Genomic DNA, 21035 nt, shown 5'->3' with positions numbered 1-21035 from the left:
AGTGGGGACAGAAGCCCCTCCGACGTCTGCACCAACCACCCCAGGAAGGATTTTTTTTTTACCCATCGCCCCTTCTCCTCGCCCCACCCCGCTGTCTAACGGATCCCCCTCAACCCCCTTTCCTCTATACTTCACATACTGATTAAACCCCCCAATTTTCGCGGGGAGGGGGCAATCGGCGCCAGCTCTATCCATAATCCTTCCTTAGACGGGCAAGCGAAGCGAAGGCCCGTCCGATCCCTTTGTGTTCGGATCCTCGGGGTTCTCGCAGGCGCAACTCTGCCTCAGCGCCCTCCCCCGCTTCCCCCGGCGGCGTTTTGTCCCGAGATCCCCGCGCCCGGACGAGCCTCCTGAGCGGTTTCTCGCTCCCGTCTTTCGCTCCTCCACACACACCCCACACTCCCTCCGCCCGCCTGGAGGGACGAAGACAGCAGGACTGTCAGGGAGTTGGGGTCCGTGGGGGGGCCTTGGCAACCAAGGTGCGCGCCCTCGGGTGTGAGTGTGTGTGTGGGCCCTGCGAAGTGGGGGGTCCCTTCCACACACCTGCCAGGTGCGAGGCCCAAGGACAGCTCCCAGTTGAGCTTTTCTCCTGTCTCCCCCCATCAAATCGCGACGTTATCTGAGGGAAACAGGAGGGGAGGAAACTCCCTTATCCCGCGCCCCTTCGGGGGCGGGGGAGGGGGAAAACACCCCAAAACAAAACGAAGCAACTTCTCTTTCCTTAAGGCACTGTGTGTCTGCGTGATATTGACAAGTCGGGTGTGTGTGTGTGTGTGCCTTTGATTTTGGCAACCCCGAAGAGCGAGAAGTAGTTTTGAACCCCATGTCCCCCTTGCGGGGGGCCCCTCCCTACAGATTAACACGGGTTTCCGAAGGCGCTGTGTGTGCCTCTATATGCGTGTGTGTGTATGTGTATAAGTGGGTGTGTGTGTGGTGGGGGGGAGGTGTGAGAGAATCAAGAGCCAGCCACCTTACTGTCTCGCCGCCTTCGGATCGGAGCGTTCCGTTACTCTTAATTTATTGCCTGCTTTTTGCAGCCGGGGAGGGGGGGGTAGAGGAAAAAGGGGGAAGGCGAGAGAGACGGGGGAGTCTTCGCAAAGGAAGGACCAGCGAACAGCCATTACTTTGCTGGGCTTGCTCAGAGCGTTCTCGACGTTCTCCGCGCGCCCCCCCTTCCTTTCCCGGGGCTGACATTCCTTGGGAGTCTCCCGTCTTGCGACCCCCCCCGTTTCCCGCCGCTCCCCCCTCTCGCTTCCTCCAGCTCTCCCTCCTTCCTCTCGCTTCCACCGGGCGTGTGTGTCGGTGGGGGGAACCGAAGTTGGCGATCGGGGCGAGGGGGGGAAGAGCGAGCGAGCGAGCGAGGAAGCAGGGGAGAAAGGGAGGGACAAGGCAGTGTGGAGTTGTGGAGTGGAGGGCGGGAGGGAGGGAGGGGGTTTTGCGCGGATAAAGAGCCATGGACGGATCCGCGCTCTGCAACGGCTTCCGCAAGAAACGGCGATCCAGAACGCAGCGCGATCGGGAAAGGCGATCCAAAGGCGGATTATTACAAGGTGGCCCCGGCGGGGATTTGGGGGTCAGCGCTCCCGGGGAACCGCGGAGAACCCGAGCGGCTTCCATCCTTTCTTCCTCCGGCTCGGATCTTGAAAACAATGGCAAGCCGCCGTCCCGACCGAAACCCCCCCGGAGGAAGCGGAGGGAGTCATCCTCTCCCGAAGAAGATATCGTGGACGGCTTCGCCCTGGCCAGCTTTGTCACTCTGGAAGCCTTAGAGGTAAGGGACCCTCTCCGATAACGCCCCCCCCCAACCCGGCCTCCCCAGCCCCCCCTCCCCTACCCCGCTTCCATCCCAGCGGCTCCGGGGAGTGGGGGGTGTGGGGGGTGTGTGGGAGAAGAAACCGGAGAAGTGGAGCGCGGGGAGGGGGTGTGTGGAGTCGGAAGCGTGGTGTATGTGCGCCGGAGTCCCATTGTTTGCTGATGGGGGAATGGCAGCCGAAAAAGGGAAAGGGAAAAGAGAGAGAGAGAGAGAGAAAGAAAAGGTGGTTGGGGGTGTAACGTCTGCGCGTGTGGAAAGGAAAGAGCCTCGCGCCTCCCGGCTGTGTTGGGATAACAATGCAGACTTGGCACGCGCGCGCACCCCCAGCCTCTCTCTCTCTCTCTCTCTCTCTCTCTCTCCCCCCCCCTTTCCCTCCCTCCTCCCCCCCGCCCCCGCCCGCTCGCTTTCTCCAAATATTGATCAAGCTAGATACGGCGAGGGCGAGCGGGTGCGTGTGTGTGTGTGTGTAGGAGCGCGCGCGCACGTGTGTGTGTGTATGTGTGTGTGCCTGTGTGTAAGAGTGCGGTGAGAGTCTATTTTGGTTTGGGCTGCCGTTTGACGGATGCGCCGATTCTGGCGAAGGGCGTTGGAATAGGGTTCGCCTGCGCTCGCTCCAGCTGTTGGGGAGTGGTGCTTTGCTTCTTACGGGCGGGAGGGAGGCAGGAGGAACCGGGGATGGAGAAGGAGGGGGGGAGCGCGTATTCCCCGGGCCTGAGAAGCCGAGGGGAGGGGCTTGGTGGAACTTGCAAGGGGGTGTGTGCGCGAACCATGCTTGATTGGACTCTCCTCCGTGCTCCAGAAGGGGAATATATATATATATAGTTATATATTTGGTCCCTTTAAAGCGTGCGGAGAGCCAGAGAGAAAGAAAGGATGGATGGAAAGAGGGAGGGGAAGCGGGGGGGGGCAGCAGGAGAGAAAGAGCTGCGTGTCGGAGAAAACGGTCCCCGAGTGTAATCTCCTTTCTAAGGGGTTGGTCGTCCGTATAGTTGACAGCTGCCCGAAGTCGGAGATTCCGCGGCGGCCGGCAAAAATAGAAACTGGTTGCTGGGATCTTGGTTGGCGGGGGTGGAGGGAGTCTGAGGAGTTTGCACCCCACCTCAAACAATTGGGCAGCTTCTCCTTCTTCTCGGCGTCCTGATCTAGGTTCCATCTGATCAGAGAAGAGCCGGACAGGAGTGATGGCGAGATCTTATACCTGGAGATGCATTCTTGCAGTACGGAGTTTCTTGGGGGGGGGGGGTGGAGGATGGGCCTAATTGGAAGATACCAGGTGCGATATCAGGTGCCATTAAATGTTGACACCCCCCTTTTGATGATGGGATAAGGAATGCCAGCTGGGCAGAAGTAGACTGTCCTCTGCCCCCCCAAATCTAGTAGTCTATGACCTCCTGTTACAATCACCTTGAGGCCAGTGTTTTGTCAATTCCAGCTTTTCTTTCCTTCTTGGATAATTTCACAGAACTTTGATCCTGAACTTCTGGGGTGCCCTCTCTGTCTTTCTCTCTCTCTCTCTCTCTCTCTCTTTTTGTGCATTGGTCATTTAAGGTTTTAGCCTGCAACATCAGAGGCAGTTTGTGTGAAGGTGTTCATCCAAGATGTCCACCTCCAGGTCATATTTGAGAGAGGGGTGGGGGAATGAAAATTTTTGAGCTGGTCATCGATTTGGAGAATTGACTTTTCCTGTCTTTTTAAATGAACGGAGAGGGTGGGCTAGATGACCCAAAGGTCTTCAGGTCTGGCATTGTTCTCATTGGAGAACCGTTGTTTTGATGTATCTGCGTGGACAAAGATTCATAAAAGAAGAGTTTATGTGCTTTGATTTGGTGTTCTCCATTTTTTGGGAAAGCTGACCAAATTTGGGCTGGCTTTCTTTCGCCTTCCAAAAAGTACCTTGTTGAATCTTAACTTCCAGACAGGCCTTGAAATTATCTTTGGAAATGACCAGACGGTGACCTAAATGAAGCATCAATAATTATGAAATATATTCCAGGAATATAGTATGTGTATGGGTGTGGAAGAGAGAGAGAGAGAGAGAGAGAGATTCTAAAATGCAAGTAATCCTCGACTTACAACAGTTCATTTACTGACCATTCGAAATTAACAGTGGCAGTGAAAAGAGTGAGTTATGACTGTTTTTCACATTCATGACAGTTGCAGCATCTCCATGGACCTGTGACCAAAATTCAAACACTTGGAAACTGACTCATATTGATGACGGTTGTACTGTAGTGTCTTGGGCTCAAGAGATCACGTTTTGTGACCTTCTGTCCAACAAAGTTAGTGAGGAAACCCGATTCGCCTAACAACCATTTTATCAACTTAACAGCTGCAGCAATTCACGTTAAGTGATTAACTGTGGCAAAATTCACTTGAACAACTGTCTCTCTTAGCAACAGAAATGTTGGGCTCAGTTGTGGTTATAAGTCAAGGACTACCTGTGCAGGGCCAAGCATCATGCAGGTGACTTCTGCTTTGACAAGGATGGGTTATTATGAAATCGCTGTGTCCTCAGTTGACAGAATTGGAAGGAGACACTTATTTTTGCCTTGTATATATACATATATATATACTGAGTTATACATTCAACTGTCCCTGAGTTTTTACATTTCCCAGTTCCCTTTCTGCCTCTGTTTTATACTTTTAAAAAACCCAAACAAACTGATAAAATGGTCATCTGTTTTGTTCAAGTCAACTCTCCTTTGATTGAGCTCAACTGTTTTTGACTTTATGGACATATCTGTTTTTGTAACAGTACTCAAGTGGCTTGTCTCTACCTTTTTCTAGCATGCTTTCTGATTTCCCAGTGAATCCTGCCTACCTAGCATCTCTAAGTGGTCTCCCATCCTAGCTGGCCCCATAGCTTGGTATTTCAAAAGTAAATATGACATAGAATTTAATTTAAATTAATTTGAAGACTGTTTTGTAATTCAATATAGGGGTTTGTACCCTATCTGAAATGTGGGTTTTCTGAATGTTAAGTGTTCAGATAGAAATTGTTATAACTCTGCAGAGGAGTATGGAGAATTTTGATGAAGAAATGTAAATATTGTTAACAGAAAGTAAACAGCTACTTCGTACTGGGGAAGAGGAGAGTTTGAGAAAGCGATCCTAAGAACTCTGCCTTGATTCTGATTGGTGTGAGAGAGGGCAGACGGGAAATTTTCAAAAGGTTTTCAAGATTGTACTATTATACTTTATAACAATAGAGTTGTGGTAGTCCTTACACTGTCTGTTCCTTGCACTGGTTTACCTCTAATAGCTGACAAATTCATAATCTCATGTTACGATTTATACTGTGTTGACTGTTGCTGTTACTATTTATATATTACTTGGATTTTAGCAGTGTTGATTAGTTGCAGGATCCAATCAGAGTCGGTTACCTCGATCAAAGGTTTGTTCAGGCTTGTGCTGGAGTCCATAGTCAGGGAACCTCTCTCTCTCCAGAATATGTGATTATTAGGGTGTTTTTTTTAAATGCTATATTCAGTTACTGAAGCTAATTACAGAAATATTGAAAATTATAACCTAATTCTCTCCTGCCTGTAAATTCCATTTACTTATTTTGCAATTCAGGCTTTCCTTTTTCAACACTTTTTTGTTTTTATTAACTTTGGTTAACTTGTACTTTTCTTAATAATACATGTGAATTTATTTAACTTCCAAAGTCTTCATCTAAGCCCTTCCTTGATCTCAATTCCAAGGGCAATAGCCTACTAATAACTTACTTTGTTTTACTTATCGGTGTAAGCATCCTATCGAAAGCTTCTCCTTGTGCTTGCCATAAGTAATCTATAGAGTCACACAACCCAGAATCTGAATTTCTCCTCATTAATAAGAAGTATGTATGTTTCAAAGCACGGTTTATTTTAAATAAGATGGAGAAGAATCAAATATTGTTCCTTGCAGAAATAAAAAAGAGCATACAAGTAGTCCTCACTTAATGACCATAATTCATTTCAAGCCATTGTGGTCATTAAGTGGGTCACCACATGACCTGACTTGATTTAAAAAAAAATTCTACGACAGTTGTAAAGCAAGTCATCACGGTGGCTAAGGGAATTGTGTGGTTGTTAAGCAAATCCATTCCCCTGAATGGGTGTGCTTTGCTGGAAACCAAGGAAAAACGCTGGAAATTGGCAAAAAAATATTTGCAAATTGCGCAGGACACTGTAATTTGATCACATTTTGCATTTGATCATAAATGCAAAATGTGATCAAACGACTCTGCCGGGAAGGAGGAAGAATGTGGAAGTCGTAACTTCAGGGATGGGTTTTAAGGAATCTTTTGGGAGTCTGCCTTAATTTGAGTCATTACGTGAGAACTACCGGATCTTTTTAAGCAATGCTACAGTAAATCTCTGATCATGAAGTCATGCTCTAACCAATAGTTCCTTGGTCTTCAAGACACAGCTCACTGGAATGGAATTTTAAGGCTATTTTAACTACCTTCATATTGTAAGAAACTCAAGTCTTGTCAGAGTAAAAGTGCAAGAGAAAAATAATGAGATGGATAGGTGAGAACTTTGCACTTGGCTAAACACTTAACTCGACACATTTCAAAACATCCTTCACAGTTTCTCTGCCTCCCACTCAAAAGAATAACCTTTCAAGACTGGACAAGGTATTCCCTCATGGTTTGCTTTGAATCATAGTTTATTGAACGTTCCATAATTGCCCGGTTCATATTGTAATAAGAACCCTTTAACCATGGTTTAAAAATCACAGCGACTAAGTTCACGCATCCCACTAAGCCAACATTGCAGCACAGCTTGAGGTTGATGCCTTGTTTAAAGTAGGAAAGCACTTGATATAAAATGATATAAAACTGTCAGTGTGAGTAATAGTGGCAAAACCCTTCAATAGTCACGTGCTTCCTGAAATTAGAGCTTATCCTGTATTTTTTTTTGTTTTACTTGTTTTCTGCATCTCAGAGGGTATAAATTGTATAGATCTGAAGCTGTAATACACTGACTCGGGAAAACTCAAACCAACATAATTGGACTGTCTTTTGACTAAGCAGGCATAACTGCTCCTTGACATCTAAAGAATAAGCCAGATTGGTTCATACTATCTACTGGTGGGTTGCTGCTGGTTTGGACTGGTTCTAGCGAACCGGTAGTTCCAACAATCAGCTGGCTCCACCCACCCATCCCTGCCCTATCCTGTATTACATTTCCTTCTTTTGCAGCTTAGCTGATTCACAAGGTATGGTGGATTACCACGCCTCAGCTGTTCTACTTACCGGGGAAGGCTAGAAGGTGAGCTGGAGAGGTTCTGTGATAACCCGGGGCGTGGCACAAAGGCAACACAGTCAGATAAGCAATAAGAATCCCTTTATTATCTCCAGCTTTGCCCCCAATGTCCAGGTTACCTTCGGCTGGAGAAAAACTCTCCCAGGAACAGCCTTTGACTGTAAAAAATTCAGTCCAAAACAAGGTACACACAAACTGTAAATTAAAATCCAAACCAACCAAACTGAGGAAATTAGTTTGGCAGGGCAGGAGCAGGAATTTCAAACTTGAAAGCACAGCAAAACTCACACAGTTGGGAAGATGCCAGGAACACAGATAAGCCACGATGATACAAGATAAAGTCAACAGCTTGCTCCCAACAGCTTGCTGCACGCAGCTTGCCTTTTTTTATACACTGTGTTCCCAGCTGCAGCTAATGAAGGGAATCAGGCCCCTTTCCTCCCAGTAAGCGACACAACCCACGTTGCTCCCTTCTCCGTTCCTTCCTGCGTGCCCTAGGATGAAGAGGGGGTGGGCCTGGGTCTTCCTCTGAATGCCCAGCCAGACTGTGCCCTTCCCCAGTTTCTTCCACAGCCAACAGAGTCACACTCCCACTCCCTGTCAGCTGTTCGGCTTCCTCCTCTGAATCAGATTCCGACAGGGGCATACAGGTTCAAATTGGTGTTTATTGAATGCTGTGTGTGTGCTCGAAGCTTGCGCTCACAGAACCCACTGTTAAACTGGTTGCAGCCCACCACTGATACTATGTATATCATCTATTTAGATCTGGAGTATGTCCGAGTAGCCATGTCATACCTTTATTAATTTCTTAAGAAAGTGATTTCTTTTCCTCTGCTTGTATGACTTCCACTGTTGGGACAAGAAAAAAAGAGAAATTTTAAAAGTCTGTTTTGAGAAAATGCTGATGGGTGCCATAGGTGTTCATGTGCATGCCCTGATTTGCTGTTTCTCCTCTGAAACCCTATTACAGGTAGTCCTTGACTTACAACAGTTCATGTAGTGACCGGTCAAAGTTACAATGGCACTGAAAAAAAGTGACTTATGGTCATTTTTCACACTTACGAACATTGCAGCACCCCTACGATCATGTGATAAAAAATTCAGCCGCTTGGCAACTGACTCATATTTACGACAGTTGCAGCATCCTGGCATCCCCTTTTGTGATCTTCCACCAAGCAAAATCAGTGGGGAAGCCTGGTTCACTTAATAACCATGTTACTAATTTAATAACTGCATGGATTCGCTTAATGACTGTGGCAAGAAAATGGCACAGAATAGGGCAAAACTCAACATTTATCTCACTTAGCAACAGAAATTTTGGACTTAGTTGTAGTTGTAGGTCGAGGACTACCTGTTCTACAAAGCTCTACAAAATCCACTGCCCTGCCTTCAATCGGCTGCAAATCCTGGGGTACCCAAAATTGCAAATTTTTAGTTTCATGAAAAAGACAACAACCTTGCATTCTCCAACTCACCCTCCTCAGTTTTCTGTTCATGTTGTTTTGTGGTTTGTATGTTTGTATGGAAAAAAAAAAATCCGAGTGGTTTTTATAAAGGAGAACTACAAAGCTGTCAAGCCTCCTTTTACTTTGAAAGCCCTGTTTGAAATTCCTAAACCAATAGATTTGTAAGCATCTATGAAGAATTGCTGCCTGTAGGAAACTGACCCCCCCCCCCGCCCGCCTTAAGTTTTCCAGAGCTGTCATATTTCTGGCAAACGGTTAGTCTGATGGTAGTTTTAAAAACACCACAGTTCAGCGAGAAATATATTGGTTCACCTCTCAAATGCATCTTTCTTCATAAGTCTGGAACTGTTCTAAAACTGGCACAACATTCTTAGATAGAAGTGCCCTTTATCCACATATTAGTCTCTTTTGAGTTGATTCCAATTCCTGGTGACTTAATTGAATACATTTATGCAGTTTTCCTAGCAACAGCGTAGACATTATGAGAAAACAGAGTATTATAGCTATTTTTTTGGCATTATTTCTTTTTATGCAGAGCAAGGATTTCTTAGTGCTCACTCATCTAAATACTAACCGGGGCCAACCCGGCTTAGCTTCCAAGCTCAGCCAAGCTCTATTAGAAGCGCTGGGAGTTAGGGGCAAATGACAAAATGTGCACTGCAACACAAGGATACAAATCGCATGACTTACCTATTTGTGTATAATGTTGCAGCATCATTACAAAAGGCATATTCAAGTTCTTACCTTTGAGGAGGGTTATATTGGGCTCACAGTTCCTATGGAGGTTCTCCATCAAAGCCAATGCAATCCCAAGTTGCATTAAGAGTGGGATACAATCAAGATCAAGGGAGTTGATCCACCATTCAGCCAGAACTGAAGAAGCTTCTTGGATGAGAAGCGAAATGTTTTCAAGAAAAAAACCACAAGAAAGTCCCATTGCTTTTTGAATAGCGCCTTTGGGATTGTATGCTTAAGGCTAAGTGTACAAAAGCGGTACTGTTTTTAAAGGAGTTCTTTTCATAGAATCCCACATTGATCTGAAAACTTGTTTCAAGAACATAAAAGAACAAACAAAGCAGCAAGTGCTTAAGAGACAAGTAGACTCATTGCAAGTCCATTGCAGGTCCTCTTTGACTTACAACCACAACTGGGATTGGAACATCCATTGCTAAGCGAGTGGGTCATTAAGCGAATCTTGCCTAATTTTTACAACCTTTTTGCAATCGTCGTTAAACTACCCATATGGTCATTAAGCAAATCTGGCTTTCCCCGTTGAGTCCGCTTGTTGAAAGGCAGCTGGGAAGGTTGCAAATGGCAACCCCATGACCCCAGGATGCTACAACCATTGTAAACACATGCTAGTTGCCACGCACCTGAATTCCATCATGTGATTGTGGGAATACTGTGATGGTCATAAGTGTGAGGACAGTTTGTAAGTCATTTTTTTCAGTGCTATTACATATAACATGAATGGCTGTAAGTTGTGGATGACCTGTATATCAATTTCCATCATCAGTGGGAAGAATGTACAGGTAGTCGACCTCAACCTACAACAGTTCATTAATGACCATTCAAAGTTACAACGGCACTGAAAATAGTGATTATGACCGTTTTTCACACTTACGACCATTGCAGCATTTCCAAAATCCAGATGCTTGGCATTTGGTTCATATTCATGACGGTTGTAGTGTCCTGGTGTCATGTGATCACCTTTTGGGACCTTCTGACAAAAACTAAGTCCATGGGGAAGCCAGATTCACTTAACAACCATGTTCCTAATTTAACAACTGCAGTGATTCACTTAACAACTATGGCAAGAAAGGGTGCAACGTAGGGCAAAACTCAACATTTATCTCACTTAGCAACAGAAATGTTGGGCTCTATTGTGGTTGTAACTCAAGAATTACCTGTAGCTGGTGAACTCTGGAAGAGATTATGCCAGGAACGGTATTGCTAGAGAGGGAATTTGGGACATAAAGCCGCAAAGGGCAGAATGTGAATCCAGGTTGGCTTCACACATCCTGAAGAAAGTGACGTAATCTACTTTAAATCTCAACCATCTCCCAGACCATTAAACTTAGAGCCTTAAAAAAAAAACCTGTTGTAAAGTGCACCATCTGAAAATATTCGGAACGTATCCACCGCATATTTTAATTGACCTAGCCAGGTCTGGATGTTAATCTTTTTATCAACAACACTGCTTGGTCTGTGTTCCCTGAAATGGTTCTGCAGCCATAGAAAGCTTTAGTGTAATTATCACAGTTTGTACTCTTCTGCATGTTGAGTGTACAGTAGATGTATTTGCCACTGGAGGATAATCTTCTTTGCATCTGATGCAGGGGTGGAATTCAACTGGTGTTACTACCGGTTCGGTGAGAGTGTGAGTGCAATTGGCTGTGCGCATGTGTACAGCTTTAAAAACAAAACAAAACATCAGCTGTGCCGCCCAGACAGCTGACAAGCACTGTGCGCCGCATTTGAAAATCCTCTTCTTTCCTGCTTTTTCAACCTCAACTGTGCCGTGCAAACCAGCTGAGGTTGAAAAAGCAGGAAATAAAGGACAGGTAAGAGCCCGGGTGGGTGGCGCAAACCGGTTCGGTGTCTGCTGTTCTTCAGAGCTACCGGTTCTATAGAACCGGGCCGAACCGGTAGCATCCCACCCTTGATCTGATGGCCCAATCTTTGAACCATTCTGAATGTATTTGCCTTTTAAGATGTGACAATGCACAATGTAGGCAACCAGAGGAGAAAGCAATTATTCATAAGAGGGGGCCCTTGAAGGATTACTGTCAGGCCCACCCGACTTAGTCTCTTAGAAAAGAAAGACCCTCGACTCCCATTGGTGGTGAAAAGCTTACTTATACTAAAAGACAAGTGGATTACAGTAAAGCAAAGCCGGGTCTGAGATTTGTGTACCAAAATTCTCCAGTTCACTCTGTCGCATTCCTCTCCTTCCAGGTGCCCCTATTATCCAATTAGATTCGAACAAATTGTTTTGAGAATGGTCTCTACAGCGTCATTCCATTCCCATGGCCTTGACCTTGGGCTGGTGAGATGATGTCTCTGAAAGGTACAATGATTTCTCCCCTCTCAACAGTTTCCTCCCCCCAAAGTTCATGGCAGCTAGCAAGGCGAAGCTGAAGCGTATGAATGGCAACTTTGGCAGATACATTTAGATTTAGAGAAGTTTGACAGCTGTTTCTGTTCAAGAGTGGAATTTATACCAATGTTGGGGTAGCCTGTCTATTATGTTGATGACCAGGTGGGGCTCAGATCCTAAATACAGGTAGTACTCGACTTACAAACATTCATTTAGTGACCCTTCAAGGTAACAACAGCCCTGAAAAAAGGGACCTGTGACCGGGTTTCACACCTACGACCATTGGAGCATCCCACAGACATGTGATCTGTACTTATGGCAGTTGCAGTGTCCCGAAGTCACATGGTCACCTTTCCAGCCAGCTTTTGACAAGCAAAGTCAGTGGGGGAAACCAGATTTGCATAATGTCCACCTGGTTCACTTAACAGCTGCAGTGATTCCCTGTACCGTGGTCACAAAAGGTCGCAAACTAAAGCACAACTCACTTAATCCCTGTCTTGCCTTAACAATGAAAATTTTGCTCTCAATTGTGACCGTAAGTCAAAAATCTTGGACAAAGAGAAATAATCTAGTGCTAGAACTAGGTTTTGGGGTTACTCATGAATGCATGTTCTCCATCTCCCAAGACCGTCTGTGTTTGTGTGTGTGTGTGTGTGTGTTTCCATGTGCCTTCAAGTCAGCCTAGCAACTGCTTTGGTCCCAGTCCCTGCAGTTTTCTTGGCAACAATTTTCAAAAATGGTCTGCATTGCCTTATCCTTGGAGCCGAGAGACAGAGACCAGCCTAAGGTCATGCAGCTGATTTTATGCAGGGTTAAAACTTGGTTTTCAGCTTTCTAGCTCAGGGCTTGAACTGCCACACCAAACTGATTCTCTGTCTCCCCAATGACTGGAAAGAAATGTAGGCATCCGTACAGTGTGCCCCAAAATTTTCTGCAATGCTTCTTTGGAAAGCTGTGATTCTCTCTCTCTCTCTCTCTCTCTCTCTCTCTCTCTCTCTCTCTCTCTCTCTCTCTCTTTCTCTTCCCCTCCCTCCTTCCCTCCCTCTCTCTCTCTCTCTCTCCCACCCCCTCTCTGTTTAGGGGACAGGGAGCACCATCCCCTTGTCATTTTACTTTTATAAATAACTAAGGGGGTATTTGTTTTTTGTTTTTAAAAAGGAACCATCAACATCTCTTGTCCTACAGTTTCTTAGACTTTAATCTTTTTTTCTAAAAATTCAGATTGAATCTAGCGAGCTCCAAAGAGATCTCGGGAACTTGCATCTTTATCCTGTGTAAATACAGGTAGTCCCTGACTGAACGACTGCAATTGAGCCCAAAATCTATGTTGCTAAGTGAGGAATTCATTAAGTGACTTTTGCCCCATTTTGAAGACATTTTTCACCACGTTTGTTAAGTGAATCGCTGCAGTTGTTAAATTAGTAACGTGGTTGTTAAGTGGACCCGTCTACCCCATCAACTTTGCTTGTCAGAAAGTGGGAAAAGGGGATCACGTGATCGCTGGATGCTGCAACCCTCATAACTAGGAACCAGTGGTCTGAATGTAAATCACATGACCCTGGGGATGATGCAATGGTCATAAGTGTGAAGAATGGCCTTAAGTCACTTTTTTCAGTGCTGTTGTAACTTGGAATAGTCACTAAACAAAGTGTTGGATTACCTGTATGTCCCTATCCAACGAAAGCATTGTTTGAATCAGTTCTTAGAAAAACACCTGGCACATGTCCCATGCTTGGGGGTGTGCAGATCCTCACTTTGGACACACGGCTCTCCAAGTACCACTTTCACTTAGTGTTCATTAGATTAATTGGTGTTCTGTCAATATGTATGATTGTAATTGGCTGGAAGAGAGGCGAAAAGAGAACCCCGGGCCAATTCTGTAGAGACTGTCGTCCTATTTTCTGCAGATGGCTGTCCTCCAAAGTCTGAATTATTCTGCACAGAGAACAGTAAAGAGTCTGTAGAGATTCTCAGTCATCCAGGTCATGGTTGTCCCAAAGGTGCTCTTCCAAAGGAACCAGGAGGACTACTCAGGTGACCCTGAGGACACAGCTAAACCTCCAAGTGCTTCAACAACCCTCTAAAAGGATGCAAATGACCAGCTGTCTGCAAGGAATATAAATCCTTCCATTCCCCACCATCCTGTCAGAGCTGAAGAAGCTTCTTGGATGGAAATGTCTTCAAAAGAAGAAAAAAAAAACCAAGAAAATCCAGTTGCCTCCTGAAGAAGCACCTTTGGGACAACCATGAGCTGGATGACTGAGAATCTCTACAGACTTTTAACTACACAATGTGGGATGAACACCCTTTGAATGGTGTGCGAGTAGGAATGGATTTGCAGAGAAAAAAGTGCAGACTACAGGAACTATTTGCCCTACTCAGGTGACCCCTGAGGACAGAGATAAACCTCCAGGTGGCCTCAACAACTCTCTAAAAGGATGCAAATGACCAGCTGTCTGCAAGGAATATAAATCCTTCCATGTCCCACTATCCTGTCAGAGCTGAAGAATGGATGGAAATGTCTTCAAAAGAAAAAAATGCAGAAGAAAGTCCAATTGCCTCCTGAAAAAGCACCTTTGGGACAATACAGTGGAGACATTGACAGAAGAGGGCACAGCTCCAGAGCAGTGTTTCTCAACCTTGAAGATGTGTGGACTTCAACTTCCAGAATTCCCCCACCCAACACATCTTCAAGTGGCTAAGATTGAGTAACTCTGCTCTACTGTAATGGTGGACCAGTGTTTGGTGTCTAAGCATTTGGGATGTGGTATGGCCTGCAATAAATGGTGGGGTGGGGTGGAGACCACCTTGTGGATTTAGATATAGCCTGGATTTCTTCTCCTTTGCTTTCAGAGAGCAGAGTTTTGAGATTTTCTTAGTTATTTAGAAGTATCTGAAAACTGTGTGGGATTTTACACTATGGTTTTCGAGCATCATCATGAAATAACAAGAAATCAGTCAATAAATAATCAATAAAAATAGAGCTGGAAAGGATGTTGGAGGTCTTCTAGCCCAACCCCCTGCTCAAGCAGGAGACCCTATAACATTTCAGACAAATTCCAGTCTCTTCTTAAAAGCCTCCAGTGATGAAGGCACCCACAATGTCTGAAGGCAAGCTGTTCCACTGCTTAATTGTTCTCACTGTCAGGAAATTTCCCTTATTTCTAGTTTGCTTCTCTCCTTGATTAGTTTCCATCCATGGTTTCTTGTCTTGCCTGGTGGTTCTTTGGAAAATAAGTTGACCCTCTTCTTCTTTGAGGCGGCCCCTCAAATACCGCAATACTGCTATCCCATGAATCATGCTACCCAATGTTGGCAGTTGGTTGGAATAGACTCAAAGCTGGATACGTCCCTTATATTGACTACCAGTAGCCTTCAGCTGTTTGGACTTCAGTGCCATAGCCAGCAGATCTAAAGGATCCAGATTGGAAGATATTTCTCTTGAACCAAACTGTATAGACCAGAAGGCCAGAGTCCTTGTGCTTTGGAATTCTGCTGATATATCCAATATGTGATGCTCATATTTTGCCGTCCCAGTAAATGCCTCTGTCTTTGGCTAGCTTTGTGGCTGAGAATATATCCCTTTGGATGTCAGCTGTGAAAATGCACACTGGTCCAGTGCATTGGCTAAATGGTCTCCCTGAGAAAACACAACACTGTCCTGACACACAAACAAATGTTCCGGAAGCTTTCTCACATTCCAGATCTGTCTAATATCATTCCCCCCACTGAGTGAATATAATTGTAAGCAGTTGTTCAATTACATTTCATGTGATCTTGCCAGATGTTGCTTGCAGCTCTTCTGTGCTCTGAATGGAGCAGGAAGAAAAGTGATCTAAAGCTGCTGGAGAAGGAGGCGAAGGTGAATGACCACCTCCCTCCCTCCCTCTCTCTTTCTTTTTCTCTCTCTCTGTCTCTCTTTCTCCAATTTGCAAACAGTTAAGCTAATGCTGACAGACAGAAATAAAGGTCATTTCATGAGTGCTACAGATGGTCCTTTTTCAGTTAAGTGGAGAACACTTGTGGGGGTTCATAACATGCTCTTCAGTGCTTTAACTAAACTAAATGTTTGGCAGAGTAATTTTATGTGGTGGTTTGGTTTTATGTGGTTTTCTTTTGGAGAGATCAATGGGTCTGGTGAGCTAGTTGATAAATGTATATTGTCATCATCACCGCCATCATCCCTTGTTCTCTTCCCCCTCTTTCTGCAAAAAATGCCATTGTGAACACCAAGATTTCAATGACCTGTGTCTGTCTGTCTCTCTCCATCTCTCTATCTAGGGAAGTGGAGTGTAGGATAGGGTAGTATAGTGTAGTGTAATGTAGGTTAGGATAGGATAGATCAGGATAGTTCTGCAGTGCATAAGTTCTCAGTATATATACAAGCAACAAGTGATAGGTCATGAAATACATGTACATATATCATAAAATACAATAATCATGTCTGTCTATCTATCTATCTATCTATCTATCTATCTATCTATCTATCTATCTATCTATCTATCTATCTATCTAGTCACCTTTATTGTTTTCATAAATAATTCAAACTGGTGAACACAGAAAATATTCCTTCTTTCTCTTAAGGTAATTTTGGCCTGCAGGTCCTTTGGCCTGCTCATCCCAACCAGAGCAGACTTCTCACACCAATGCCTACTAAGGTGTTCTGAATAGGATTACAGTATTTTTAAAACGAGGCCATGAAGCTTGATGGAATTGCTGGAGTTCACAACCCCACTCTGAGGATGTATAAAGAGGAGTTGTATTTTTTTAAATAGCATCTCATCTTGAGTGATCCTTGGGGTGAAAACCAACAGATTAATGCACATAAATAAATAAAAGAAGGCAAGCCAGCTACATTTCTGATGTGTTGCGTTGTGGAAACAGGCCGATTTTTGCATATTTTTTTTCTTATTCTGAGATTGCAATTTGACACCATCACCTGACAGACTGAAATTTCTGGCATTTCTTTTTCCAGAGGGGAAACAGTTTTGTTAAGGCAAGATATTTTATCCATTTCATCCACCTCCACCACCACAGATCTGTATTGTAAGCTGGATGTGTGAGTGGTTGAAAGTTTAGAAAATGTAGTTGCCCCATTGTGAGTTGATAGGGAGATGAAGAGGATGTATTTTTAGAAGACTGGAAGGACATATTGCTCCTTGGAGGAGCTGAGGCTACAGATACACTTCTCCTTTGCTACAGGATGAAGGTTGATGTAAGTTTTTTTTTTCCCCGAATGGTTTTTCCCCGAAAGCCATCACTCTGTTAAACCAAAAATTCCCTCAACACTGTCAAACTATTTACTAAGTCTTCATTACTATTACTATTAATCTTCCCATCCTTCCTATCACCCATCTCCTCCCACTCATGACTGTATGACTTATTGACTATTTCCTAGTATGATTTGATTGCTTATTGTACCCTATGACTATTATTAAGTGTTGTACCTTATGATTCTTGACTTTTGATGAATGTATCCCTTTTATGTACACTGAGAGCATATGCACCAAGACAAATTCCTTGTGTGTCCAATCACACTTGGCCAATAAAGAATTCTGTTCTATTCTTATTAATGATGTTGTCTGAATCATAGTTTCACATTTGGGATATCAAAGGGTAAAGTGTATATACAGAAGAACAGAACAGAATACAGGTAGTCCTCAACTTATAACCACAATTGAGCCCAAAATTAAAGAAACATCTTCAGTTCTGACTCAAGAACTGAAGAAGCTTCTTGGATGAGAAGTCAAACGTCTTCAAGGAAAAACAAAGTCCAGTTGCCTTTTGAAAAAGCATCTTTGGGACAACACTTAAAGACATTTTAGGTTTCTTCACTATTACATGAACAGGATATCCATTCTTCACTTTTTTCCAAAACGTGGACTTTTCTTAGGGTAGAATGTCCTACTTTTCAAAAGACAATCCTCTCTTGTATCCTGGCCAGTTGGAAAAAAAAGAGAGAGCAAAGATTTTGAAGTAGCTCATGAATTGATGTCCACTGAAGACAAGTCCTGTTTCAAAACAAGCCACAGATCTCTCAATTGCCATCTGCCCTGCTATTGTGATATCAAGTGTGTTGCGTGTCTATTGAAATTCTAGTGCTTATTCCTAATTTTGAGTAGCTATTAATGTTGAACATTATGCAAATTAAATTCCCTTTTCACTGTCTTTAATTTCCTCAGGTAGAGGGATGTTTTTACTATTTTGTGTGTGTGTGCATGATAGATACATAGTCACTCAACTTCTTCCTCTCAAGGCTTATACACACGCATGTATGTGCATTTTGATGCTTTCTCTTTCTGTACATAAATTTAGCTTTGGGTAAGTGTGTATGTCTACCTATTTTCACACACACACACACAAAACACACACACAAGTGTAGATAACCAATTACATTGATATAAAGAGCCTGTTTGGTGCATGCTAAAGGCACCAGCCTAAAAACCGGCTGACCTTGAGTTCTAGTCCTCCCTTGGATATGAAGCCAACTGGAAGACCTTGGGCCAGTCATTGTCTTTCAGTTCTAAGAAGAAGGCAATGGCAAACCATTTCCCAAAAAATCTTATCAAAAAACCTGCAGGGGCTTGTCCAGGTAACCACTGAGCTGGGGTGGCGCAGTGAATAAAATGCAGTACTGCAGGCTGATTCTGCCCACTGTCAGGAGTTCAATCCTCACCGATTCAAGGTTGACTCAGCCTTCCATCCTTCTGAGGTGGGTAAAATGAGGACCCAGATTGTTGGGGGCAAGATGCTGACTCTGTAAACGACTTAGAGAAGGCTGTAAATCACTGTGAAACGGTATGTAAATCTAAGTGCTGTTGCTATTGCTGATCACCAAGAGTCAACACTTGTTTGAAGGGCAGCCAGCCAGATACACACACACACACACACACACACACACAAAGATAGAATGAAAAGTGATTAGTACCTTGCAGCACAGACTGTATAGTTGCTAGTTGTTGCCTCTCTTAAACTGGTTTGGATTTCCTTGAACTTCTTAGAATCAAACTAGGATGATCCCAGGACGCAGCAGTTTTAAGAATGCAGTGTTTCTTGAATCATTCTTTTTTTAAAAAACTCTGAATCCTTTTGAAGTTTGACATTTCCACTTAACTGTTTTTGAACTTAAGGACTTGTCTCCCTGCTATAGGGTAGCTTATTTTGTCTAAAACAAAAAACAAAAAAGGCAATGAGAATTTGGGATCTAACTATGTTCTCAAGACGAAAATGCTTACAGAATTGATGAAGGGTTAATGTTTAAAGATTAAGGATTCTTGAGCATTCAGATGGGGCTGTATTTTTCCTTTCTTCTGACCAACACATTGTTCCAAATTGATTGATATTTTTGTTCCGTAATTGGTTTCTCGGTTTGAAACATCTATAGTTCGTTTGCTTTCCAAAGAGCTGCAGAGTGTATTGCAGACAAAAGGATATGATTTACCCATCATAACAAGCTTTTCATGGTTTGTTTGCTTGTTTCTTTGGAAGAATTCGGGCCAGGTTTTTTTTTAACCCACAGAATCCGTAAGACAAGATAAAAGATTACAAACAATATGCCACAATCCTGCTAATACTACAACACAAATAAGGAAATGGAGAAAAAGAAACAGACAGCACCACAAAAAGCTTTATTGTCATGGAAATAAACACCGTGATTAAATGCCTGGGAAAATACAACAGGTTTAACAGTTGTAATTCTGCCACTCACAACTGGGAATTGTGCTATTGTGAGATTTTGACTTATCATCTCTTTGGATGTTCATATCCTGATGTATCTTTAAGGACAACAATTGACTTTTATAGGTTACAGTGTGACTTGTCCCATGAGCAAAGAATTGTTATCCTGAATTGGATAGGAAACGCGTGAGAGAGGTTCTTGACTTATAAACCCAATTGGGGCCAGAATTTCTGTTGCTAAGCAAGGCATGGCCCATGTCCAATTTTACGATTTTTGTGTGTCACGGGTTATTAAGTTGTGAAATGGTTATTAAATGAATCTGGCTCCCCTCCCCCATTGACTTTGCTTGTGAAAAGATGGCTGGGAAGATCACAAATGTTGATCACGTGATCCTAGGATGCTGCAGTCGTAATACATATATGCCAGTTGCCAAGTGTCTGAATTTTGATCATGTGACTGTGGGGATCCTTTGACAGTCATTAAGTGCAAGAACTGGTCATAAGTCACTTATTTCAGTGACACTGTAACTTCTCATGGTCACTAAAGGAATTGTTGTAAGACAAAGACCACTTGTATTTATAGACTAGTCTTCTCTCATCTTGGTGCTCTTAGATCTGTTGAACCAAATTTCCAGAAATGTGGAGATTGGAGGAAACTACCAGAATGGGAAAGGAAAGCCATATTATTACTATTTTTAGAATGAGGGAGACCAGTTGAAACAATGTGAAAGGGTTATAGGAATACTGGAGGGCCAAGAGCCGAACAGGAGCAGATGTGTGATGAAGTAGCTAAAAAAGTCAATGCACTCTAGGCCTTCATTATCAAAAGATACTATCCCAGTCTGCTGTAATCTATATTGCACTGGTTAGATTGCCCTTGGCACACTGTGTCCATTCTAGGCACCAACTTTAAGTCCTGGAGAAGGTGGAAATGAGCAGCTGAGCTAATAAAGAGCCAGGGAAATTTGCCCCACGTGGAGGGTCTAAAGATGCTTGGTGATTTGACTGTTAACAAATGTCATATACAAGAGGGGCATATCTGTTTAAGGGCTGGATAAGGACCAATTGATTGAAATGGAAAGAAAGGACATCTGGAGGGATATTAGGAGGAATCAGATGTCAAACTGGTGGCCCGTGGGCCGGATTCGTCATGTGCAGGCCATGCCCACCCCAGCTCTGCAATGGGGAATACATCACAAAATATCACGTGATGGCAACATATCGTCATGTGTTTTGACACCTGTGGCTTAGAATAATAGAAATTACTTCTCAATTAGAGCTCTTCCTTCCTTCCTTCCTTCCTTCCTTCCTTCCTTCCTTCCTTCCTTCCTTCCTTCCTTCCTTCCTTTCTCTTCCTCTCTCTCTTCTTCTTTCTTCTTTTCCATCCATTCATCCATCCAATCTATTTTGTATAGAAGGGCCAGTTCAGTTGAAAGGTTAAGGCACCAGGCTAGAAAATATCGTAATTCTCTGATTAAAATCAGTTGGAACTAAGTATTTACTAATTCGATTTTAGGAAGCTTTCATTTTTTTTTAGATCAACATTTTTTGAGGATTGGGTTTTTTTCTTGGTTGTTTGTTCTTTAAACAGCTTTTCTATTTTTGGGATCTGTGCTCTGTTTCATTGTGTTTCTAGTCTTAAAATGGACACACTTTGCTGTTGATTTTCACCAGCTGGGATTAGAAGATGTTCCCTGGGGGGGTGGTCAGGAAAGGGGTCAGTT

The 21035-nt window shown here is 43.8% G+C and overlaps 1 protein-coding gene across 7 annotated transcripts in view; it reads left to right on the top strand.

Annotated features, from left to right (window-relative positions):
- Positions 1-1450: 1450 nt before the first annotated feature.
- Positions 1451-21035, top strand: part of AUTS2 (activator of transcription and developmental regulator AUTS2) — a 1004882-nt gene continuing 985297 nt past the window's right edge. For all 7 annotated transcript variants that reach the window (XM_087957493.1, XM_026672356.2, XM_087957503.1 and 4 more), the window contains exon 1: positions 1451-1771. In XM_087957493.1, coding sequence (XP_087813619.1) covers positions 1454-1771 — 318 coding nt within the window. In that variant the 5' untranslated portion in view covers positions 1451-1453. The remainder of the gene's footprint in view (positions 1772-21035) is intronic.

The sequence above is a fragment of the Notechis scutatus genome, chromosome 1, assembly GCF_049901735.1.
Source record: "Notechis scutatus isolate UNSWTSFEM ecotype Mainland chromosome 1, rNotScu1.2, whole genome shotgun sequence".
Lineage (NCBI taxonomy): Eukaryota > Metazoa > Chordata > Lepidosauria > Squamata > Elapidae > Notechis > Notechis scutatus.
This window is presented reverse-complemented; position numbering and strand designations above follow the sequence as displayed.